At 46.1% G+C, this 26653-nt stretch overlaps 1 protein-coding gene across 2 annotated transcripts; it reads left to right on the top strand.

The window, feature by feature from the left end:
* The first annotated feature begins 412 nt into the window (after positions 1-412).
* On the top strand, positions 413-25533 carry FAM83F (family with sequence similarity 83 member F). 2 transcript variants are annotated; one of them, XR_006573017.1, is made up of 6 exons: positions 413-856; positions 9943-10110; positions 15967-16088; positions 16731-17287; positions 22430-22989; positions 25213-25533. XR_006573017.1 is itself a non-coding variant. In XM_044984141.1 (5 exons), the coding sequence occupies exons 1-5, from the start codon at positions 413-415 to the stop codon at positions 22492-22494; spliced, it is 1356 nt and encodes a 451-aa protein (XP_044840076.1). In that variant the 3' UTR covers positions 22495-23745. The 2 variants fall into 2 exon arrangements, 1 of the variants encoding a protein (XP_044840076.1); XM_044984141.1 differs by lacking the exon at positions 25213-25533 and having other exon boundaries at positions 22430-23745.
* The last annotated feature ends 1120 nt before the right edge of the window (positions 25534-26653 follow it).

The raw sequence follows: 26653 nt of genomic DNA, 5'->3' as shown, positions 1-26653 counted from the left end.
AGTGAATGGCACATAGCCATGAGCACAGAGTGGCTGAGGAGCCCCAGTGGTGGGTGCCCAATGGGTGAGGCCCCACTGGACAGATAGTGACTGGAGCCAAGGGGTGGCCAGTGAGTCCATGGCCTTAGCTAAAGACGTGTGGCTTCCAGGGGGGCTTTGCGGGCCAGTCACAAAGCACTGCCCTGGCCCCCAGCATGCAGGCTGGGTGGTGCCCCGCGCTTTGGCAGGCCCCGCGCTGCCCCGAAGGGCAGGGGTTGCAACAGAGCCGGGCAGCTGCGCGGCGCCGGACAGAGGCGCCGGGCCAAGCCCGCCCCCAGCCGCCGCTCCACCAGCTGGGCGGGCGCCGGCCGCGGCCAGGTGAGGCGGCCCCGCCCCGTCTCCCGGCCCGGGCGGCAGCAGGTGAGCGGCGAGCATGGCGGACTCCCAGCTCATCTGCCTGGACGACACGCACGTGAACGAGAAGGTGACCGAGGCCCAGGCCAGGTTCTACTACAGCGAGGAGCAGCGCCGGGCGCTGCAGGCGCTGGTCGCCAAGGGCGAGCCGGGCTACCGGGAGCGGCTGCAGGACGGGCCGCTGCGGGACTTCCTCTCCAGCCGCGAGCTGCGAGCCCTGCCGGACGCCTGGCGCCGCTATGAGGCGCACCTGGAGGGCGGCGGCGCCGGCGGCGGAGACGTCTCGCTGGCCTACTGGCCGGAGTGCTCCGACACGGAGGTGCCGCCGCTGGACTTGGGCTGGACGGACAAGAACTTTTACCGGGGCATCAGCCGGGTGAGTCTCTTCACCCACCCCAGGAAGGAGGAGAACGCGCCGCACCTCAGACAGGTCATTCGGGAGATGATCCAGCAGGCACACAGGGTAGGTGTGTCCCCTCCCCCCCGCTCCCTTCAGCACCCCGAAGCACTGGGCGTGGGTCCTTCCCCTGCTTGGCTGCGGCTCCCACCGCCTCCTGGTGCTCAGTCTCCTGCGGAAGCGGATCTGCTCAATGGCTTGTTTCCATTGAGTTCCTCTTCTCAGAGCGCAGCAGCAGCACTGAACTTCGCCAGCCACTGAGCCAATTTTCTTCAACCTCCTGTGAAGAGCGTGAAAACTGCAGGGACAGGCGCTGTCCCATAGGCAGACAGACCCTCACTGTAAAGGATTCTGGGAAGGAGCTTTAACTTGAGGGATGGAAAAAGCAGAGGGGAAAACACACCACCATCACCACCCCAACAATAAATTGATTTTCTTTCCTTGCTGCATCAAAGAGGAGACAAAACCAACAAGGAGTCTGGTGGCACCTTAAAGACTAATGCATCTGAAGAAGTGAGGTTTTTTTAACCACGAAAGCTTATGCCCAAATATATGTTAGTCTTTAAGTTGCCACCAGACTCCTTGTTGTTTTTGTGGCTACAGACTAACACAGCTACCCCCTGATACTTGACACCATGCAAGGCAAATAGGAGACAGTTAACTATGGGCCCCCAGGATCTATAACCTACTAATGTCCTATGCAGCATCTCATGATATTCAGTCACTTTACTGTTAATCAAAATATAAGTTTTGCCAGAGTGACTCCATCAAGAATCTATATCCAGGACTGGATACCCCATTGTTAATGGGGTTTTATATCAGCTGCCCATTTTGTACTGTCAGTTTGAGTCAGTGGCTCAGACAATCACATATTTTGAGTCTGTTTCAATTGTCTCTCTCATATATAGATAAGACTATTTAAACTCTGTAAATTTAGATAGATTTGTTTGTTGATGGATTTCTAAATCTATAGTTTAGTGATTGAATACTCTCTTAATCCAGTCTTGATTGCTAAACAGTTGGATTTGAGCCAATACATAGCTGTATTTATCTTTTGGGGGCAGAGAACTGTTGTTAATGACGTACTTCTCTGCCAACAAGACAAACCAATAGGAAGATTCCAAAAGTTTGCATGGAACACGGATGTATCAAGAGTATTTCTCATGTCAGCTGAGCTGAGGCTTCCAGGAAAGAGATTACACTTAAAATGGCTTCTCTTCTTGCACAGGTTTCCATTGGAGTTGGCACTTTCAAAGGTGGCAAATGGGGGGGCTACTTGATCCCTCCCCTTCCTGCTGCTTTCTGTGGGTAATGGAAGCCATTTGTGTCTCCCCATATAAGCACATCTCTCGCAAAGATTTTCACTCTGAATCTGCTATGTGAGATAGGATAGGAAGCAGTTTTCTGAAAAGATTCCCTCTTCAGACTACATATTCCCCTTCTCCCCTGACCCCTTTCACTCACTCTGAATAATGAAGGCCTGATTAATTGTTCACCTGCCCCTTATGTAGTCACACACTAATGCAAAGTGGTTGTGAAATGTTTTTATTCTGAGTTAGTAGCATTTTACATCTATTCCGCATCCACTTTGCACTGGTGTAAATGTCTAGACAAAGGGCAGGGTGGTGAGGAATTGGTGCTATTTCAGCATCTGTGCCTGAAGGCCAAAAGTTGCTGGGGCTGGTTGGTTTTGCTGACTTGGACAAACTGAAAAACCTGTGCCCCTCCCAGTGCGAAGGTGACTGCATGTTAAATACTCATTGAACATTTACTGATCCTATTTAGATAAACCTGCCTATTATGCTCATGTGAGCTTACCTAGAGAGCATTGATGTAGCCATGTTGGTCCTGGATATTAGATATTAGAGACAGAGCAGGTGAAATAATATTTTTTTTATTGGACCACTTTCTGTTGGTGAGAAAGATAAGCTTTCAAGCTACACAGAGTTTTTCTTCAGGTCTGGGAAAGGTACTCAGAGTGTCACAGCTAAATATATGGTGGAACAGCTTGCTTAGTTACTCCAAGAGAACCTGCTTCAGTACAGGGGGGAAAAAACCCTCTGTCACCCCTATTTGTCACCCTCCACCCCACACTGGAACCCATATAGGGTATCATTAAACAATTACAATCCATACTCAATGGGGACCACATCCTGAAAGGAAGGTTTCCCAAGCCCCCCATTTCTGGCCTTCTAACAACTCACCAAGCTTCTCAGGGCTTGGCTACACTTACAAATTTGCAGCGCTGCAGCAGGTGTGAAAACACACCCTCTCCAGTGCTGCAAATTGCGGCGCTGCAAAGCGCCAGTGTGGTCAAAGCCCCAGCGCTGGGAGCGCGGCTCCCAGCGCTGTCCGTTATTCCCCACAGGGAGGTGGAGTACGGACAGCGCTGGGAGAGCTTTCTCCCAGCGCTGGCGCTTTGACTACACTTAGTGCTTCAAAGTGCTGCCGCGGCAGCGCTTTGAAGTGTAAGTGTAGCCAAAGCCTCAGAAGCAAGCTCACCATAGACCAGGACCCATGAGCTCAAAGCACCACCAGACCTTGCCAGAACATCTGCAGGTTTTGCATCTGTTATATCTCCACCACTACAATGACCAGTATCCCCCACATCACACCTTTCAAGATCTGTGGGTCCTACATGTGTCTATCATAATGTGGCGTACCTCATGCGGTGCACTAAATGCCCCCAAAACAACTATATGGATGAAACCAGATAATCACTATGCTCTCCAATGAACTTGAACAGAAGAATGACAAAAGATTAAAATACCAGTTACCCATGGGCGAACACTTTTCACAAAACGATCTCTCCATATCTGACTCCTCAGTCCTTGTCATCAAAGGAAACCTCCAAAACATCTTCAACACTAGCCATAACATGAAGTACATGGCAGAATGCAGGTAAAACACAGAGCCGGAGACATACAATTCTCCCCTAAAAAGTTCAGTCACTAATTTAATTAACGCATTATTTGTTTAACGAGCATCATCAACATGGAAGCCTGTCTTCTGGAATGGTGGCGAAGCATGAAGAGGCATACGAATGTTTAGCATATCTGGCACGTAAATACCTTGCAATGCTGGTTACAAAAGTGCCATGCGAATGCCTCTTCTCACTTTCAGGTGACGTTGTAAATAAGAAGCAGGTAGCATTATCTCCTGTAAATGTAAACAAACTTGTTTGTCTTAGCAATTGGCTGAACAAGTAGTAGAACTGGGTGGAATTGTAGGCTCTAAAGTTTTACATTGGTTTGGTTTTGAGTGCAGTTATGTAACAAAAAAAAAATCTACATTTATAAGTTTCACTTTCACAAGAAAGAGATTGCACTACAGTACTTCCAGGAGGTGAATTACAAAATACTATTTCTTCTGATTATCATTTTTACAGTGCAAATATTTAATAAAAATAATGATATAAAGTGAGCACTGTACACTTTATATTCTGTGTTGTAACTGAAATCAATATATTTGAAAATGTAGAAAAACATCCAAAAATATTTAATAAATTTCAATTGGTATTCTATTGTTTAAGAGCGCAATTAAAACAGTGATTAAATGTGATTCATTTTTTAATCACAATTAATTTTTTTGAGTTAATTGCATGAGTTAACTGCGATTAATTGACAGTCGTACTGTTAACAGATGGTGTTTGGACTCAGCAGCACTCCCAGGCCCCAGGGGAATGAGCTACCCAAACAAGGAGTGTGTGTGGCAGCATAGAGTACTTGCCCCCTGGCTACAGGCTTGTACCTGCAACACTCCATTTCTGCTGAGAAGTCAGAGAACCAAGCTGGAACATGGGCCCAGCTTTTCTGCATAGAAGTAATCATTAGGGTCTAGTCCAGTGTTTCTCAAGTGTGGCCATGACAGCCTCCTGGGTGTTGATTGGGGGGTGAGGGGGGGAATATCAGTCTCTTCCCCTCCCTCCCTGTTGCTCCTGCATGCGCCGCCCTGCAGCAGCTCTGGAGACAGGTGGGGCACAATGCTGCAGAAGCAAGGTGAGTTCTCAACCCACCTTGGGGGAGGGGCGAGGCTCAGGGACTCCACTTCAGCCCTGGGTTGATTGGGCTTCCCAAACCCCTTATCCCTGGCCCCACCCTAGAGCCTGCACCCCCAGCCAGAGCCCTCACACCCCTGCACCCCAACCCTGTGCCCCAGCCCTGAGCCCCCTCGCACACTCCAAACCCTTCGGCCCCACCCCCACCACATGAACAGATCACCTTCATATTGGTGCACATAACAAAATTCATTCTGCACATGGGTGGTAAAAATTAGAGAGAACACTGCCTTTGACCCCTCAACCCACCTTCCAGGGCTTAATTTGGCCTGGGGCTTGCTGAGAAAAGTGATCTTAATAAACATGCAAGTATCACTTTTCACAGCAGACTTACTAGCTAGCTGGGAGACTGTGAAAAGAGATGCTTGTATGTTTAAGATCATTTTTCACAGCCTTGTTTTTCCACAGCATTATTTTTATTATTGAGTCTGCAACCAAAAAAAAAAACCAACCTATATAAATAAATTACAATGATTTGGATGTGTGTATGTGCATAGGTATTTGTTTTTCCAAAAGTTAATTAAGTATTTTAGAAAAAAGTGTCAGTGCAGTCACCAGCAAGAGTTGGTGGCTGCACTCTGAGGCCACCAAAACATTTTTTGTAAGAACCCCTGGTCTAGTCTACACAGCTCTCATCCCCTAGTGCCCCTCCTTTACTTGCACTACATTGATGACATCTTCATCATATGGACCCACGGAAAGGAGGCCCTTGAAGAATTCCACCTGGATATCAACTATTTCCACCCCACCATCAACCTCAGCCTGGACCAGTCCACATAAGAGATCCACTTCCTGGACACTACAGTGCAAATAGGTGATGGTCACTGTGACGTTGCACTCCATGTGTTTTATGTAAATATGCTTATGAGTGTAAATATGATGTAACTGGAATATGCTTTATGCAAAGGTGGCTTGTATGGTATCATTACAAAGCTTATGATCTACTGAGTGTGTTCATCCTGTTTGTTTGCATGTATTATTTCTAAGTCTGGAGTTAGGCAAATGAGATATAAACTTGCATTACTGATGTAAACATATTAAGTGGAAGCCATTAAGGGTGCTTCAGAATCAATAACCTGTAAATGGCTCTGTTTACTCACAAACCTTCCTGGGTACATGTTGGCCAGCCCTGAAAGAATGGAGGCTGGGGTCTCACGGGACATGTGAACATGTCACCTGATACTGGAATCCAGCTTAAACCTGGTGCTTTTCCATTTAGAAGGAGGGGTGGGGAGCCAGAGAGAGACAAAGGATTCTCGCCTTGTGCCAAAGCTACAAAAGGGGGTGGAGCAGGACAAGGGGAAGCCCAGCCATGATAAATCCCCAGTTTACCACCTAAGATGTCTGCTGGAACTAACAAGGACTGCACCAGGGAAAGGATTGGGCCCAGACTAGGAAGGAGTCTAGTCTGTGAAAGAAGCTTATTGGAACATCTCTGAGGGCGAGATATTACCTTTAATCAGTTTCTTAATGTATTGGGCATAGACTTGGGTGTTTTGTTTTATTTTGCTCGGTAACTTACTTTGTTCTGTCTGTTATTACTTGAAACCACTTAAATCATAGTTTTTGTACTTAATAGAATCACTTTTGTTTGTTAGTAAACCCAGAGTAAGTTATTAATACCTGGGAGGGTAAACAGCTGTGCATGTCTCTCTATCAGTGTTACAGAGGGCGAACAATTTATGAGTTTACCCTGTATAAGCTTTATACAGAGTAAAACAGATTTATTTGGGGTTTGGATCCCATTTGGAGCTGGGGGTCTGGGTGCTGGAGGTAACCTGCTAAACTGTTTTCACTTAAAGCCTGCAGCTTTGGGGGCGTGGTCTAGACCCTGGGTCTGTGTGGCAGCAGGCTAGCATGTCTAGCTCCACAAGACAGGGTTCTGGAGTTCCAAGCTGGAAGGGAAAACGGGCTCAGAGGTAATATCAGCACATCAGATGACAGTCCCAAGGGGGTCTCTGTGACCAAACCTGGCACAGTGGCGTAGTTGAGCAGCATCTGTGCACAGCTGATTGCTTTGAGATGCTGGTAGTTACTTTAAGTGAGTTTTAAGTGTGGTGGCTGGAGAACAGCCAAAGTGGTTACTGTTCTGTTTGCTTATTTCGGGTAAGGGAAATAGAGGCAGGAAAATCAGCAAAAGGAGTGAGAGTGAGGTTCAGAAGAAGCTAGAACTGCACAGGATGCAGACTGCTGAGAAGGAAAATGAACATAAAAGACAAATGGAATTAAGACAAATGGAAATTGATGCACAATTTTCCCGGGAAAAAACTGCTTACAAAAGAGCCATGGAAGCCCAGAGGTTAGCTCAACAAGCTGCTCAAGAAGAGAGGTAGCAAGCTTAGGAGGAGAAGGAAAGACAGAGGCAGCAAGCCCTGGGGTTAAAAGACAAAGACGTTGTGGCCCAGAAGCATGAACTGGCTGTAATGCAGTGGAAGAGACAAAACCCTTCAGCAGCTGGCTCTACTGCCTCAAAAATCCACAATTGGAAATGGTTATGTCCACAATATGATGAATCCAGTGATATTGCTGAATATTTCATCACCTTTGAGAAACTGTGCACTCTCCATGTGATTCCTGAGGATCAAAAAATGACTACTTTGGTTTCAAAATTAATTGGGAGAGCTCTGGACATATACAATAAGATGCCTATTGCTGAAGCTTCAGACTATGGTAAATTTAAAGAACTGATTTTTTAAACAGTTCCAGATTACATCTGAAACCTACAGGGTAAAATTCCCACACCATCAACCTCAGCCTGGACCAGTCCACACAAGAGATCCACTTCCTGGACACTACAGTGCAAATAAGTGATGGTCACATAAAAAATATTGGCAAATTAAATTTAATGTGGATAAATGTAAAGAAATGCACATTGGGAAAAAATAACCCCAACTATACATACAATATGATGGGAGCTAATTTAGCTACAACTAATCAGGAAAGAGATCTTGGAGTCATCATGGTTAGTTCTCTGAAGATGTCCACGCAGTGTGCAGCGGCAGTCAAAAAAGCAAACAGGATGTTAGGAATCATTAAAAAAGGGACAGAGAATAAGACAGAATATCTTATTGCCCTTATATAAATCCATGGTACGCCCACATCTTGAATACTGGGTACAGATGTGGTCTCCTCATCTCAAAAAAGATATACTGGGATTAGAAAAAGTTCAGAAAAGGACAACTAAAATGATTAGGGTGTTGGAACGGGTCCCATATGCAGAGAGATTAAAGAGGCTAGGACTTTTCAGCTTGGAAAAAAGGAGACTAAGGGGGGATATGATAGAGGTATATAAAATCATGACTGGTGTGGAGAAAGTGAATAAGGAAAAGTTATTTACTTGTTCCTATAATATAAGAACTAGGGGCCACCAAATGAAATTAATGGACAGCAGGGTTAAAACAAATAAAAGGAAGAAGTTCTTCACACAGCGCACAGTCAACCTGTGGAACTCCTTGCCTGAGGGGGTTGTTAAGGCTAGGACTATAACAGGGTTTAAAAGAGAACTAGATAAATTCATGGAGGTTAAATCCACTAATGGCTATTAGTTAGGATGGGTAAGGAATGGTGTCCCTAGCTTCTGTTTGTCAGAGGGTGGAGATGGATGGCAGGAGAGAGATCACTTGATCATTATCTGTTAGGTTCACTCCCTCTGGGGCACCTGGCATTGGCCATTGTCAGTAGACGGGATACTGGGCTGGATGGACCTTTGGTCTGCCGAGTACGGCCATTCTTACGTTCTTATGCTGTGGCATGGTTTGGAGCATACAAGGGCAATCTCTTTCCCAGATTCAGTTTGCCTCTCTAGTGAGGATTATTTACCCTGCTGTAGTTACTACCCCTTGAAACCTGAGTTGGACCTCTTCCAACCTTCAGCTGAAGAAAAGGGGCTCTTCTCTGCACTGAGATGGGACCCATACTGCCTGATTGGTTTAAAATAGTTTCATGCTACCTCTATTTAACACAATGCAGCTGACCATTGTGAATAGCGCCCATGGAATTTAAACTTTATACAGACAACTCTGTACCCAGCCTAGTGTAGGCAGGGGGCCTCTGACTGCCCAAGTTTACATGCTCACCATAAATGAATGAGACTAGGAAAGCAGAAGCTGCCTGTGGTGATTCATTCACAGCCTTCCAAAGGCTGGGTAAAGTCTTTCAGAAGGAAGAGGCAAGTTGGGACTTGATATTTCTAGTGTTTTATAAAGGGAGAATAGAGTGGGGTGTGGACCACAGAGAAAAGCCCTTTGAGATCACCTTGCTGTGTTGTAAAGGGTGCCAACAACCTTCTTGCTTTGTAATTACCTGTAACCACTGACTGTTCAGAATTTTGTGAGTTTAACAGCATGTTAATGTAGCTTTTTCCATTGTTTTTTATAAAGTCTGTGTTGGAAAAATGTATCCTGTTGGGCATTTTAAAGTGAAAGGGAGTGGGGAGGAAACTTATAGCACCAACAAACGCAGAACTGAATGCCAAACTGTCTCTGTTGTTATAAATATGAGCAGGTGTGTTTGAACCCCATAGGTCAGATATAGAGATGCGTCCCTTGTGAACCCAGCCCAGGTAGGAGCGTTCTCAGGGGAATCTGTGGAACAGAAAAATAAAATCCCCCTTCTCCCCACACCCTTAGTATTCTGTCTCCTCTGCCACAATTTCTCTGGCCACTTGTGCTGAGCAGATGAACCTGGGTTTTCCAGAGTCTCTTCACATATAAGTAAATCACTGTGAGACAAACATGGTGGAGAGGCCTCACAGCGGAGGTGAAAACTGGGTAGCTGGCTGTGTTGTTCTTCAAGCCTCTGATTAATATGCAGCATTCCCTGGAAATGAAGAGAGCTCCCAACAAGAACTAACAAACTCTTTCCATGTACATGTGTGGGCATTGGGAGCCATGCCATGAAATAATGAGGTTACTGAATTGTGTTCAGGCATGTGTTTCTCTCACGCTTTAGTCTGCCTTGAGTATACTCTCTACCCAGCTGGCCTGGCACCCATACCCTTTTGTTTTATATTAGTGTGTTTGCATGTCCCCATCTCATCCCTATCTCTAATACTGTATTTTACTTGCCTCTCTTTCTGCCCGATCCTTTCTTCCAGATCATTGCAGTGGTAATGGATCTGTTTACAGACCGGGACATCTTCCAGGATATTGTGGATGCAGCATACAAGCGCCGTATCCCAGTGTATATAATCCTGGATGAGGAGGGTGTGAAGTTCTTCCTGGAGATGTGCAAGTGTATGAATCTTAGTAGCTTCCAGATCCAGGTAAGATACTGTGATACAATGGAGGCCATGTCTACGCTACAGATGTTCCGCTGTAATGCTCAAGTATAGACACTTCCTACATCGACAGAAGGGGATTTTTTTTGTCAATATAGTTCATTTGTTCAAGAAGCAGTAGCTACGTTGACTGAAGAAGTCTTCCTTCAATTTAGCCATGTTTACACTGGAGATTAGACCAACCTAACTATGGTGTTAAGGGTGTAAAATTTTTCACGGCTCTGAATATTTTAGCCTGGTCGATTTAACTTTTCAGTATAGATCAGGCCAGAGCTTAAAGGGCCTTTGTGTCTCCAGCAGGGGGCTGAGCTGCTGCAGTTCTGGGGTGGATTAGAGACTGTTTGTATGGACAACTGAGCAGGGCCGCCCAGAGGGGGGGGCAAAGGAGGGCAATTTGCCCCGGGCCCCAGGCTCCGCAGGGGCCCCCAAGAGAAGAGCGGAGGCTCCCGCCTCCACCCTTCTCCTGGAGCCTCAGCGCATCAAGCGCTGAGTCTCCGGCGGAGCCCCTGAGCCCCGCCCCGCTCCGAACCGCGTGGTGAGGGGGCGGGGCTGGGAGCTCCAACGGGGCCTGAGCCCCGCCCCGCTCAGAGCGGCGTGGGAAGGGGGCGGGGCTGCGAGCTCCGGGCTGAGCTCCCAGCCCCGCCCCCTCACCACGCCGCTCTGAGCGGGACGGAGCTTTGGCCCCGCCGGAGACGCGCTCGGGTAAGAGGCTGGGGCCGGGGCGGGGGGGAAGCGGGACCCGCCGCCGCCGAAGCGCAGCCCGGTCTTCGGCGGCGGGGGGACCCTTCTGTTCCGGGACCCGCCGCCGAAGTGCCCCGAAGGCCTGCGGCGGGGACCCCCCCCGCCACCGAATTACCGCCGAAGACCGGGCTGCGCTTCGGCGGCGGGTCCCGCTTCAGCGGTAATTCAGCGGCGGGGGGCTCCCACCGCGGGTTTTCGGGGCACTTTGGCGGCGGATCCCGGAACGGAAGGGCCCCCCGCCGCCGAAGACCCCGGGCCCCCGGAATCCTCTGGGCGGCCCAGCAACTGAGTCCCTTCTAGCTGCAATGTGCTCTGATTGGCAGAGGGGAGCTGGGAACTGGAGCCATATTGGAAAGCAGGAGAGTAAGAAAATGGTTCTCTGGTGCTGAGTGGAGCAGGAGAAGACAGAGGAATGACCATAGAGGGGGAGCTCTGAGTAGGAAGGGGCCTGAGGAGGGTTTGTGCCTGACTGATCTAAGTTGGAGAGAACTTTGTCATGGAGAATCATGTGCCTCTGGAGCAGGGATTCCAGCTGATCTAGAACCAAAAGGTCTCAGTCATTCTCTGACTATTATTTGGGCCTGTCAATTTTGTTTGTCTGACTGTTATCTATTTCTGTCTCGTCACTTTACTGAACTCACTTCTATTATCTCAGCCAGACTGGTACTAAAGCTCCCTGCTAATTTTGTGACCCCAATGTGTGAGTGAGTGTTTTTCCTGGGTGAAGGCATTGCATGTGAGGTAGGTACCCTGGAGGCTCTCCTAATGGGAGTGCCTACAGAGCTTGCCTCCAGGGTTTGTGGGTAGAGGTCACTAATTTTTGTACACCACTGCTCTAAGATGGTGTCAGTTACAGTATGTTCATGTACCAGTGTCACAGAACTGGAATAAGGGTCTGGGTCTAGTCTACCTGCTGAGGATTAGTGTGTAAGCAGTAGGAAAATTTTCACATTAAAGAGAGAGAGAGGGGGACAGAAAGGTCCCTTCCATGTACATACCATAACCTGCTGGGAGGCCATGACCAGCCTGCTTTGATTTCTAGCAGGAAATCATTGGTCATTGCTCAGGGTGAAAACCAGATCTCCTGTGGTTGAAGTAATTGCAAAGCAAATTCAGATAAAAAGAATATGATTTCCTGAAGCCTGAGTGTGGTGGCTAAAAACAAGGCTTCTGCAACCAGAGGTTTCTAAATGGATACAAACTGGAGGGCTGCTTCTAGCTGAGGGTCTAGACTTGTCCTCTGCTTTCTTTTTTCAAAAAGTGTTTAACGGCTACACTCTCCTTTTATACTTAGCTTTCTGCTGCCATTGGGGGAGACTTCAATACTTGAGTTCAGCCTTATTCCCCCTGAGTGGGCTTCACTGTCAGCCTTGCAGTGAAGTCAGACCTCTGTTGATCTCCTTCTCAGGGACAGTAGTTTTTACTTTTACCCAGCTAAATAGCAGGTAGCCATATCACCTTTTGCTGGGTTTCCCTCAGATCTTACAGGTTAAGCAGGATCAAGCTAGATCAGTACTTGAATGGGAGACCTTCAAGGAACACCAACGTTCTGCAAGAAGTGCTGATGACTGAATAGCTGGCACTTTCTCCTGTGTTCACATTAGGGTGACCAGACAGCAAATGTGAAAAATCGGGACGGGGGTGGGGGTTAATAGTTTTTTTGTTTGTTTTTTTTTTTCTTATATAGGCTCCTATCGGGTCTGTCCCTATAAAATTGGGACATCTTGTCACCCTAGTTCACATTGAACTAAGGTCCTGGCATGGTAATAGGGGGTGATCTGCTGCTGGAAGTGCCATCTTCCAAGTGACCTGTAACACCAAGATGTTGATTAGTTGCAATCATTAAATGATCCCATAGCACTCTGATTTTTTTTTTTAAACCCTTAAGAACAGTTCTGGCCATATTTTAATTTAGGTAATTGCACTCTGCTTCAACTGGATATCGTATTCTTTCTCTTAGGGTGCATCTACATTTGAACTGGGAGGTGTGATTCCTAGCTTAGGGGTTAGCACCTAAAAATAGCAGTGTATCCACAGCAGCTCAGGCTAGTCGCCTAAGTACATACCCAGGGAGTTGGGCAAGATTGTACTTGGGGCAGCTAACTTGAGAGGTCTCCTAGGTTGCTGCAGACACACTGCTATTTTTAAGTGCTAGCTTGATCAGAGCTAGCATGGATACATCTGCACAAGCTGGGAATCACACCTCCCAGCTCAAATGTAGACATACCCTTAAGCTATTTAATAGCATGGTAGTGCTCCATCCTAGAAGTGAGTGCATTTCAATGGAGGGATCCTGTTCCCTCTGTAAAGTTTATTTATCAATCTTTAAATACCCTGAGATCTTTCAGGGTAAGAGACATTATAGAAATATAAGTTTTTGGAGGTAGTTGATGTGGTATATTCACTAAATCGTATGCTATTTGTGTTTTCTGCACATGAAGCCATATCAATATATCTTTGTCTCTGCACTGTTAAAGGGTATTTGGGTGATTATTTTGTTGTATCTTTCTACTCCCTCTGTGCCCATGTAAAGAGTCATTTTTAGATCACAGTAATTAAAAGAAAATCAAATTTGACTTCTTTTTACCAAAAGCAGGAAATGCAATGTGCAAATCCAGTGAAACCTCCACTTTCTAAATACTGTTGCAACACGTCTGGCTTTGTGCTCACACAGACTGCTCTCAGTAGACAGATTGCTTCCTGGTAAAGAAGTCACATAACCTCTTGTACCTTTTTTTGACTGATTTGAAAAAAATGAGGTCATTCTGTTTGCAGATTATGGGCTATTGACTGGCATATAGCAAAATCCAGGTTGGTTAAATAGAAAAAGATCTTCAGTGGAAAACCAGATGGATAAAAATGTTATAATAAACACCAAACAGGACACTCTGCTTCTGGTGCGCTCTCCCCGACCTGCATTCAGCATCCCACACACATGACTCACTATGAGGCCTTGAGCAAGTCACTTTGACTTTTTCAGGTTCCCCATCCGTGACACAGAGTAGTAGTACTTATAGGGGTATTGTGATGGTTAATTAGCTAATGTCTGCACAGCCAGGGCCGGCTCTGGCTTTTTTGCCGCCCCAAGCAAAAAAAAAAAGGAAAAAAAGGGGGGGGGTGGAGCGGCAAAGCAGGAGGGGGAAAAAAACAAAATAAAACAAAAAAACCTGTGGCGCGGCCAGAGCAGTGCGGGGGAGGGACCTGCAGCGCGGCCAGAGCGGCAAAGCAGGGAAAGAAAACAAAACAAAAAACCTGGAGCATGGCCGGAGCGGCAAAGCAGGAGGGGGAAAAAAAACCAGCGCAGCCAGAGCAGCAAAGCAGGGGGAAAAAAACAACAAAAAAAACCCTGCCAGGCAGCCGGAGCCAGGGTACAGGGGGACTCCCTGTGCTGCAGACGTTCAGTGGAGTGCGCACCCAGTCTGGCGGGGAGGGAGCGGGGGAGAGAGAGAGCAGAGGGGCGGCCAGGGCTTCAGCTGGGCACTTGTCCCGTGGTCCCAACCACTGCGCCGCCTGCCGGGAGGGCTCCGCGCCGCTCCAGTTGGTGGAGAGGGAAGAACAGGGGCTGCCCTGCCCAGTTTGCTGCAGGGCGCTCCCCTCCTCCGCACTGCCGCCCCCTACAGGGCGGCCGGAGCAGCAAACCAAAAACAAAAAACAAAAAAACAGCCGTGCTGCCCTAGGATTGGGCGGAATGCCACCCCATAGAATATGCCGCCCCAAGCACCAGCTTGCTCAGCTGGTGCCTGGAGCTGGCCCTGTGCACAGCACTTCAAACATACCAAGTAGTATATGATTGCAAGTATTATAATTTATTATTACTCAGAATTTGTACTGACACTGCAGCATTTCTATTGAACAAATACAACAGATATGATGAACAGATTAAAAATTACATATTGTATTCAGAAAACTAGGATTTTAAAAGAATTCTGGATTCCATTGGTCACAGTAAGTTCACCTATGGCTGGAAATCCAGCCTGGTACAGCCAGGGCCATGTGGTTCTTTAAACATATGACATAGGTCTAATCAGCAGAGTACTTGTTTGTATACTCAAATCTCTATTCTTGTATGTTATGTGCAGACAGACATCTGACACTGAAAGGCATATAGCCTTAAGTCAGCATTTTTCTAGTCTACTTAGGACTTAAGTATAACTGACCCTTATACCACCAAATCTATAAAAGAGGATTCTGTGGTCTGTCATGCCCTCTGATCTCTTTGCAGTGGCCAGTTAGATTTCTGAGATGCTTGGGAATCATTCCCAACCCACCAGTAAGGGGAGGAGTTCTCTTACTGTAGCAGGAGGAGACTAGGAAACCTCCAGGGGAATCTCTCCTACTGGAATGTTCCAAAAAATTGGGATGTTCTCTCCTCTTGTTGTCTCTGATAATAAAATTGTCCAGACTTTTAATTTCCCTCCCTTTACCAAGCCCTACTTTATCACTATGACAACACAAATGAGACCAGTGCCTGAGACCCTGACTCAGGTCTCCATTTCAGCCCCTTTAATTTAGCACCAGGTGGATCTCCCTGTAGGAGAATCTCCCTTCCCCCATCCTCCCAGCATAGGAATATGCAGGGGTTAGGAATTTATGTGGCCTGAATGCACTGTGCTCTAGCTAGTCTGGGCTGGCAGAGTGGCTTATGGGAGACTGGGGGTGGACCCAGGATTCAGAGTGTGCAAAAATGCCACTGTTGATTCACTCCTCAACCTGGGCTGCAGCTCAGCATTGGGGACTGAGGATCATTTTCTTCCCTTAGATTTTGGAAGCTTTGTCCCACCTGCATTTCAGACCTCTGAGAGCTGGGATGAATAGGTGAATGGGACAGGCATTTAACCTATTAGACAGGCCTACAGATTGATGGAGGAGAGTGACCTGTATAGAAAATAAGTGACCAGCTGGGACAGACAGCAGAAGTACATTCTGCCTTGGATTATCCATTCTGCAACCTTTCTGAGTTCTGTTGGCCGATGTGAAATAAGCTCTAGCATGGGATGAGGTGAGATGAGATGACTAGGGTGGTGGTGCCTGGAACTGGGGGATTATCTGATTCTCTATATGCACGATTTGTTGTGACTTGTTTTTTCACCTTCCTGTTAGAACATCCGTGTACGTTTTGTGACGGGAGTTGGGTTCTATATGCCATCAGGGAAGATCAAAGGCACCTTGGCCTCCCGGTTCCTGATGGTGGATGGTGAACAAGTGGCCACTGGGTCCTACAGGTGGGTCACTCACCCAGGACATACCCATGTTCTTTGTATAAGGTCTACCCCATGCTTTACCTAGGGGAGGTAGGGAGCAGCCTCCTTTTTTTATTCCCTAACAGTTGTCCAGTCCATTTCCTAGATAGGCTGCTGTGTCCAGTTGAGCTCTTTGTAGAAGTCTGATGTGCGATAGAGAACACAGAACTGACTTTTGGAGGATAGAGTATCTCTGTGTCAACAGAACATTCCACTGAATGAGAATATTCCTCCTCCTCACCAGCCAAAGGCCAAATGGAATTCCCTAGCATCCACTGTGGCCAGTTTACTATCTAGAAGAGGTTAGCAGGGCAGTATAGAGAGCCCTCCTGCCAATTCAGCAACAGCAGGTTAAGTGTGGTTACCAGTGTCCTTGTCCAGATGGGGGAACTGTACTTTAAGGTCTCACAGTTTTTTCTACCATATTTGTCCACCTGTACAATAAAGAACAGACTTAAAAATATATACCATGCCACTCAAGTATCAAGTTAGATACTCATCACATGGTTGCAGTGCCATGTGTTTCTGAATGCCGAGAGTTCAGAGGTGGTCATTTGGGGGTTGGAGAGGTGTCAGGTCTCCCTATCTCCATGCAAAAATCTAACAGTGGCTTCTCTCTGCCAGTTTCACTTGGAGCTCATCCCACATCGACAGAAACATCCTCCTGTTGTTGACAGGGCAGAATGTGGAGATGTTTGACATAGAGTTTCGTGAGCTCTACGCCATCTCTGAGGAAGTCAATCTCTACAAGGAGCTGAACATTGCTAGCCCTTTTCATTCAGGAGCTGGGATATCAGAGCTTCGCTCCTCCACTGTGTCTCGTAAGATGATCAACCCCAAGTATGGTCTAGTGACAGGGCCTGCCCCTGGTGAAATGTTCTGGGCTTCGCGCCAGAGGCAGGAGTCACAGGGGAAACTGGAAAGGAATGAGGAGGAAAGTGAGTCAAAGAAGCGGCTGAATCAGTTTCTGAATGACTTGATCACGGTGGAGCAGGTGCTACCAGAAATTCTGCCACCTCTCGAGAACTTGGGGAGAGTGAATCGGAGTCCCCAGAGATTGCTCTCCTTTTTCCATCGGGATCCGAAACGTAAGTCCAAATCCAGGGAGTCCATTCGTGACACCAAGAAGGATGAGGAGGCTGGCAGTTCTGTTGCCAACGGGGAATCCAACTCCAAGCAGGGTAAGAGGTTTGGCTGCGGGTTTTTCAGCAGGAAAGCTAAACAGCCCCCAGTCATGAGGGCCAATTATTTTGCCAGTGAGGGACTCTCAAGAAAAGAGTTTGAGATTGTGAAGATGGCAGGTGAGGACCTGATCAGCTTCAGCCCTGTCAGCATTCGGAGTTGTGCGGGCACCTCAGGTAAACTTCCTTCACCACGGTTCCCCTGGGCTCCTCCAGTCCAGGCACGTGAAGGCAGCTCCAACCATTTCTTTTCCTCTGCCTTAAAATGACAAGGAGAGCAACTGAAGCCAATGAAACAAAATAATCTTGCAGGCATTTTTAAAGGGAAATTTTGTGAGACTCACACTTCTCATGTGACTTTCTCAGATGGTCTCGAGGTGGGGAGGGTGAATCTCTCTCTCATTCCCCACCTCCCCATGTAAAAAGGTTCCAGGCACAGGTACTTTGCTTCCCAGCTGGAAGCAGCATTAGTGGTTCACAGCCCTCCTTGGTGCTAGCAGAGAACTGTGTTGTATTTGAGGGACACTATTGGCAGTGCACACTTGAACGGACAGGTTTTAGATGTCTCCTACCACCTAACCTACTCAGCTTTACTTGACTGGATATAGAGTTACTATGACAAGGTCATTGTGGGAGGGAATACAGAGTGGAGGAATCCTACATAATCTTCTCCTTCTCCATCCCCCCCCAATCAAACATGGGGGAGATCATCATGGAATTAGAACCTAGGGAGTTATCGCAACATGGCCATGATCAGTGCTTGCGACATGTCCTTCAGTGGCTTTGTCCAGGTTAGTTTTCAGTGACTCAGGTGAATTCAGAACTGGCAAATCCCCTTCACACGTTAGTTCCTGAAAGGTTTAGATGTTGACAGACTGAAACAAACCTATAGACTTTCCAAGATAGTCTCCCTCTTTGGCAGTGACCCATGCTGGATGCTGTGGAGAGAGTTGCAAAACCAGAACACCTCATATAGCAGGGGAATAAATTGCATTCGGACAGTGGTCCCCAAACTTTTTCGGTCTCCCCCACCCTCTGTTACCCAGTCTGCCCACCCGCCCTCCCCCCTGGGTTGGGGCTGGGGCTGGGGCCGGGAGCGGGGCTGGAGCCGTGGATTGGGGGCTGCGGCTAAGGGCAGGGCCATAGTCGAGCTGGGGGGCGCTCCCCCCCCCACCTGCTATGGGGGGTGCCCCAGACCCTGCCGCACCCCCTGAACATTCCTCTGTGCCCCCCCTAGGGGTTGCACCCTACACTTTGGGGACCACTGCTTTAGGGGAGTAATTTCTTCCTGATCCATATTAACCAAGGATCATTCTGTGCCCAAAAGAATGTGAAATGGGACATTTGGCATGGGAGAGGAGGGGAGATTTGATAAGCCTGAAACTGCCATTTTTTAAAAATGGAAAGAGACTCAAGAAAGTGAGGAGGGTATTGGGGAGAAAGATGAGGTTAAAAAATAGCCATCAGTTGGATTCTTAGAAATATTTCTGCCTCAAGAGAGAGAGATTTAAATTCCAAAGCTACTTAAAACAGATTGAAACAAGATGCGAATAGTCTAGTCTGGACCACAATAGATTCATTTTGGAGGCACCCTTAGAATTTGGGAAGTTGGGAGTGAGCCCTCCCCTCCCCCATCTCAAGTAACTGCATATTCTCTGCACAGCTAGTATATGTTAGGTACTCTGCTGATCCCCTTCTACAGAGGAAGGAAATCTGTAGACTTATTGGAATCAGATGGGTTGACCTAAGGGCTTGCAGTACCCTCTAGTGACAAAACTAGAGAACTGTTGAGTCTGTTTTCCCACCTGTCTCTCTAAAGAGGCAATTTAAAGTGATAGAGACCCCATATTTCTAACCCCTGACTCTAGCTGTTGTAAAATAGTTCTCCCACCATCCTGTCACTCCCACATGTTATGTCAAAATGAGGCTGTTACCTTTCTAGGGCATGAGCTGGGTCTTCCTATCAGTACTGTAAGTCAGTGGTTCTCAACCTCGGGCACATGTACCCTGGGGGTACTCAGAGGTTTCCAGGGGGGTACATCAACTTATCTAGATATTTGCCAAGTTTTACAATAGGCTACATAAAAAGCATTAGCAAAGTCAGTGCAAACTAAAATTTCATACAGACAATGACTTTTTTATACTGCTCTATATACTATACACTGAAATGTAAGTACAAGATTTATATTCTAATTCATTAATTTTATAATTACATGGTAAACATGAGAGAGTCAGCAATTTGTCAGTACTAATGTAGCTGTGACACTTTTGTATTCTTATGTCTGATTTTGTAAGCAAGTGGTTTGTAAGTGAATTGAAACTTAGGGGTGCGCAAGACGAATCTGACTCCTGAAAGGGGTGTAGTAGTCTGGAAAGGTTGATAACCACTGCTGTAAGTCACCTACCACAATTTGGGGTAGTATATGAATAATGAGATGGTAAAAAGAAAACTCACTCAAAACTTATACTTAGTATCAATTTATAAAGTAAATGCAGCAAAAATCTTAGAAATCTAAAGTCAACAGTGAACGTGGTGATCATGTGGGCGCCCTACATTTTGAAGGGGGGGGGAGGGGATGAGTAGGGCAGTCACCCTGGGTACAAACATCCAAGTAGCATTGTGCCACTGGGCTTTTTTTTTACCTCTGCTATGATTGGCTGGCCTTTTTGGGGCGGGGAGGGCTTGGTGGCTGGGAGTGGGTGGCAAAATAGCTAGGGTCACTTCTGCATGTGGGTCTCTTATTTAGGTTTATACAGATACTAAAGAGGTGCTGGTTCAAAAGTGTAGGTGACCTGACACCACGACTGTGGGTGCAAGTGGATCTAAGGGAGTCTGAATGTAAGGGTGGAGGAGGCAGGGCCGGCTCCAGAGCCCAGCGGGGCAAGCACCCGCCTGGGGCGGCCCTTTCCCGGGGGGGCGGCAGGCTGGGCCGGCGGACCTGCCGCAGTCATGCCTGCGGGAGGTCCACCGGAGCCCCGGGAGCAGCGGACCTGCCGCAGGCATGACTGCGGAGGGGACGCTCAGCCGGCGGCTCCGGTGGACCTCCCGCAGGCATGACTGTGGCAGCTCAACCGGAGCCGCCGGACCTGCGAACCGTCCACAGCTGCGGGAGGTCCAGCCGAGCCGCGCGACCAGCGGACCCTCCGCAGTCATGCCCGCAGGAGGTCCGCTGCTCCCGCGGCTCGGGGGCGCCTCCCGGGCATGACTGCTTGGGGCGGCCAAATTTGTAGAGCCGCCCCTGGGAGGAGGGATACAACTTAAGCATTGCCTTAGAATTTGGATCACAGTCTCTGCCCCAAGATGCTTATAGTTAAAGAGCTTGATCTTGCAACCTTCTCTAATCAACGTGGCTACTCCAAGAGTAAGGTTCAGGCCCCAAGGTAACACTTGATAAGTGGGGACTAAGGGGAAAGAGGAGAACAAGGTTTACATTAAAAAGATTATGTGGTTTCTTTGTTAATAACATGCTGCTTGAGGGTTTAATAAAACTTCCTAGGTATGGATGTGGAGTGGCATTCGTGCTTCAAGAAAATGTGAGGCACTTCTTACTACTCAGATAACTTTGAGACTGGCTTCATTTTAAAACTCCAAGCTTGGCTCAATGTAGGCCTAAGTGAGGAATGCTGCAGTGCTATGTTTGAGGCTGGAGGGGAAGGTTGAAATACAACAGAGGTGCTTTGAATGCAAGTGGGTGCAGTTATCCAAAGCTTCACATTTTGAATTAGATGCATGTATTTTTTAAAGATTCATGCAAGCATGTATTAACGCTTTGGGCTTACCTGTGCACACATCCTCTTAAGCAGGGGTCTCAAACTGGGGGTCGGGACCCCTCAGGGGGTCACAAGGTTATTACATGGGGGGGTCACGAGCTGTCACCCTCCATCCTAAACCCTGCTTTGCCTCCAGCATTTATAATGGTGTTAAATATGTAGAAAAGTGTTTTTAATTTATAAGGGGGGTCGCATTCAGTGGCTTGGTGAAAGGGGTCACCAGTACAAAAGTTTGAGAACCACTGCTCTAAAGTCACTATTAATTATATTTAACTGTAGAGACACATGACATCGTACAAATACACAGAAAGACCAGATTCCCATTGCTTGTGTTGATCACTATCTGAGAGAAACTGTCTTGGCCGCTAGCAGTGCAGTCTGTGGCTCAGGCTCAGTCAATAGTAGGAGAAGACAGCGAAGAAGGCACAGAAGTAAGCTTTGTGGCAGGGCTTGAAAAATCTTACTGGCTGTTTACATTCCAGAAGACTATATCAGAATTAGATACAGCCAGAGTTAGATACAAAGCATGTGAGTTGTAGAGACCTCATCAGTGAAGACTGGGGGTAATGCCCTGATCAGAAGCCTGGCCGCCACTTACTGGGATTTCTGCTAGGGTGATGTCCAAGTGTATACTGCTTGAGGACTCCATTTTTAATAAAAGTGTTACCCCTGATCTTGAGCAGCCTCCCCCACCAGCATCTTCTGTGTTGAATGAAATACATCTAGTATAGCTATCCGCTGCCTAAGGAAGATAGGATAACTTTACAAATATTAAAGGGTACAGACATCAGGGAGGAGTGGGAAAGAAGGAAACTGTTGAGTGTGGTAACCAAGGGATGATTAGGAGTAATGGGATAAAACTCAGAACATGACTATTTAGGCTAGAAATCACACTTAACTGTGGGATTATTACACCCCAGATTTGTCTCAATAAAAGTTTTGGAAGCCCCATCACTCTGGACATTTGAAACTAGAATGAGTAAAGCACTGCAGAACGTATTGTAGGGACTAAGGCTGCACTGCTCAGGTGGACAAGCTGACCCAGTAGCCTTTTTTTCATCTCTAACTCTTTGGAAGTGTCCCAAGCAAGCAGTGACTAGGTCTGGCCTTTCTTGCCTTCTGTGAGCTGAGGAGTCCATAGTTCAGGCTTTTCATGCTTACAGATCAGGAAATAGAGCTCATTTCTCTAGTCGTTATAAAACTTTATCACCTTTTGATTCTGGAGTCTGCCTTTTTTGAGGTATCTCCTGATTTCACAGTTAGAAAGTGAGATGGGTCTAAAACAAGCAATATAATGAGGGAGAGTTGAAAGTTGTGTGCTGAAAGTTTTTTAAAAAATCTTTAATTTTTTTTTAAACCTTTTTATTACAGGTAAAATGAACCCAAACTCTTCCACAGGGGATAAAACCAAACGGTCAGCCTGTGTGATGTCTTGATCTGGAAGGAATGTCAGGAGAATTGAAGACCCCAAAAGAGCATTTGATGGAACATATGACTTCTTAGCCATTTAAAACCTGCAGACTTGTTCTCACACAAATGGTCTTTCAAACCATTGTAATGTCCGGGATGCAGCTTGCACCTCCAGTGAAAGCACATGTGTTGCACAAAGCATAAAAATGTGGGTGGTTCCTATATAAGGATTAGCGGTGAAAGTGTTAATGTCAATATTTAACTGTGATAATTGGAACTCGGAGCTAAACCCGCACTGAGATGAATGCAGGGGAGCTTTCCACTTCTTAATGCAGCTATTTCAATCTATCTAACTACAGACTCAGAAGGACAGCATTGCATCATTTGGGAGAAAATTGTGAAATCTGCAGATCATGTGGATTTTCCTTTTCCATGGATTTCTATAGATTTCTGTTATCAGCAGGGACAGCTAGAAGATTCAGTGGATGAAGAATGTGGATTTGGCTGGAAGAGACCAGGGGGTTAGTATGCTAGCTCTTCACTTCATGTCAACTGAGCTGAATGATTTGGTGGTAATTTCCCCTCAGGAGAAGACAAGGTTTGGAATATAAGGGAATGCTTCAGACCAAGATTGAGGTGCGTGTGAGGTCCCAGACCTGGGATAGCAAGGAGTGCTGCAAGATTATACAGGGCCACAGGAGGTGAATCATAAAATCAGTTTAATCATTAATTCCATGCCATCTTGATCTTAATGGAAAGTGAGTGAGTAAAGGGACACATCTTGACGGCTGAAAAGACAAGGAGAGATGGGTGAAAGTTTCAAACGTCTGGCTTACTTTCCATTTTTAGTTAACCTCCCCCTTCCAAATGCATAAAAATAGAGGTCCCCATCCCATAAATATATGGAGACACCAGTTGTTGTGCACACCCCCATTGGATTCATTCAGTATTTGGACTAACATTTTGTACTGATGTGTTTGAGTGAATTTTTGCAGGCTTCAACAAACCCTCAGTGATTTGTAAGAAAAATACATCATAATGGTAAATAACCACCTACATACAAATAATATATTTGTACTAACACGTTATTGAACATAGCAAAGGAAATATGGTTTCTTTAATGAAAATGAACAAAGTTCAGCACACGTTCCGGTTGTACTTGGAATTTGTAGCAAAGAACACCCACCCAGAAATAAACTATCCCAAACATTCTTCTGGGTCTTTGATCACTGTGATTGTATGATGAGGGAGTTTCCTGCAATTGATAAAATCTGGTCAATTGAACATAAGAATGGCCATATTGGGTCAGACCAATTGTCCATTTAGCCCAGTATCCTGTCTTCTGGCAGTGTCTGGAGCACCTAGCCAATGCCAGGTGCTCCAGAGGGAATGAACAGAGCAGGTAATAATCAAGTGATCCATTCCCTGTCACTCATTCACAGCTTTTGGTAAACCGAGGCTAGGGACACCATCCCTGCCCATCCTGGCTAATAGCCTTTTGATGGACCTATCCTCCAGGAATTTATCTAGTTATTTTTGAACCCTGTTATGGTCTTGGCCTTCACAACATCCTCTGGCAAGGAGTTCCACAGGTTGACTGTGCGTTGTATGAAGAAATACTTCCTTTTGTTTGTTTTAAACCTGCTGCCTATTAATTTCATTTGGTGACCCCTAGTTCTTGTGTTATGAGAAGGAGTAAATAACACTGCCTTATTTACTTTCTCCACACCAGTCATGATTTTATCGACCTCAATCATATCCCCCCTTAGTCGTCTCTTTTCCAAGTTGAAAAGTCCCGGTCTTATTAATCTCTCCTCATACGGAAGCCATTCCATACCCCTAATTGTGTCCTGTCCACGGCCGATGGCCTGCCTGGAAGTTGCTCATTCTAGCAGATTTCTTCCTATCAGCAGGTCTGGTTCTCAGATACCATGATAGTGGGTTTGGTATAAGAACATGAATGGAATTCTCTGTCTCTCCCTACTTTTATTTATTGGGTCAGCAAATGGGCATGAGCTGCTACACTAGGCATGTGCAGTATATTTAATATCAATGACAAGTGAACTGCTTCTATTGCTGAACATGCTCACAAGAACCTCACTTGACCTTAAGCTGGCCATGGTATCTTTCCTGCATTCTACTAGGTATGCTCACCCCAATGTGAGTTGACAAAGTGATTGCCAGTCAGTATAGCCAGCCTGGGAACAGATGGTACCCCTACAACTGGTTCAACCAACTCTAACCTAACAGCAGCTCTTTATAAAACTTTCCCTCCCCAGTAACACAGCACAGCAACATCACTTGAACACAGGAATAACTTCATACATGAGTAGTGCCACTGAATTAAGCAGGGCTACTCACATATGTGAGTATTTCCAGTATTTGACATGGCTTGCTCCTTATAAACTGAGGTGACTTAGTTTGTCTTGGTTCTATTATCTTCCTCTTCGTTTGGAGATTTTTCTCTTTTTACTTGTATTTGTTTAACTTCAATCTCTGATAAAGTAATTAAGTTAACCATGGCCAGGATTGCTTTTCATACACTTTCTAATTGGTCAGACGGTTGTCTGATTTCAAGCCTCTGGTGCTTCCCTATTCTCTGTGACCAAGTATTGTTTTTTAAAATGTGGTTTAATAAATACCCTAGCTACTTCACCTAACAACATGATGATTTAAATAGTCTTTGATCAATCTATTTTAAAGGTCTTCATTACTATCCACATATCTTTTTCTTATTTTTCTAGTTAAGAGAGACTTAAAAGGAAATCAATACCTCAGCCATTCTTCTGCTGTTAATGTCATTCCGGCCTCGGTTATTAATGGATTGAATTTCTCTTTGGTATTACATTTCCCCCGGATATAAAAACCCTTATTTCCTTTAACCTCACTGGCTAACATCAACTTGATCATCTTGTTTTACTGTACTTATTTTCCCTGCAGATCTTGTCTGATTGTCCATTTTTGTTTTGTTGTCACACCCAGCTTCCACGTACAATTTTTTGGTCTGTTTTTCTTCCAATTTTTAGTAGCCTCAGGAATTAGTTTTATGCCTTATCTCTGGAGTCTAATAGCCTTATTATACAAAACTAGATTTTAATAATATTTATTAGATTTCTTAATTTCCACTAAACTTGCTGTCTTGCACTCTAATGCTGCATCTTCTGAACCCATTCCTTAACAATGTCAGTGGAACATTTCTGGGATGCAGACAGCCCAGCAGATCCAGGTTATTGTCTCTCAAATGCAGAGCTGAATGTTTCAGCATGCCGGGTTACTTATTTCTACACTGCAGATAAGTCTGGTTGTTCCCATAGCAATAGGTCTGTGCATGGGTGAGATAATCATGATTTATTCTGATTTATAATCAGTATTTAATGTGGTTCTCAAGGTGTTAGGAGAATTCAGGGCCTGCAACTTGTGAAATGGACCCTTGCCCCTCTGATGGATAAAATATAGTTGGGAGGTGGGGTGGGGACATGTGCAAAGATAGTCAGCACCTCGTTAAGGGAGGGCAAGATGGCAGCAGTTCTCAATGAACCTAGGTTGGGCTCTTGCTCGACAAGCCATCTTTTGATGCTGATATTTCCAATTAGAACCATGTGTCTAAGCTTCCTTTTTGAGAAGATTACTTGAGAAGATTGCGAGAAAGCAACTCTAGCACTTTTTGGAGTCTATTTCCTTGACCCCGGTCAATCCAGTAAGAGTGCCTCAACTCTGGAACTTGCTTCCCCTTTGGTCCAGCAGAGCCAGAGTTCACTGATCTTCCTGGCACATCATGAAGCCTATCTTTATGCACAGACTTTTGCTATGGGGTAATAAAATTGGGGCTCTCTCTCTTTTCTGGGAGAGACTGAGTCCTTTGGTTGACATTGTGCCAATTTATTGTACATATTTGTGTCTTTAATGTGTACATGTGCCAAGGAATCATGAAAGATGCATTTTATGAGTCAAATAAACAAATTTCTAACATGTTACATTCAGGTAGTTTGTGTTCTTTGGTGTTGCTTTATTTATTCTCACAATTTCAATAACTTCCTTTCCATGCATAAGTTGATCAAAGCTGGGGGTGTTTTTTTAGTTTGTTTGTTTTTGTCCCCACCTCCCTCCCCCTGTCACGGCTACTTTCTTGGATCACATTTTATACAAACCCCACAACATCCACCAAACTCTGCATGGCAGGAGAAA

The sequence above is a fragment of the Mauremys mutica genome, chromosome 1 (genome assembly GCF_020497125.1).
Source record: "Mauremys mutica isolate MM-2020 ecotype Southern chromosome 1, ASM2049712v1, whole genome shotgun sequence".
Lineage (NCBI taxonomy): Eukaryota > Metazoa > Chordata > Testudines > Geoemydidae > Mauremys > Mauremys mutica.
Note: the sequence above shows the minus strand (reverse complement) of the source record. Positions and strands in the feature narration are given on the sequence as shown.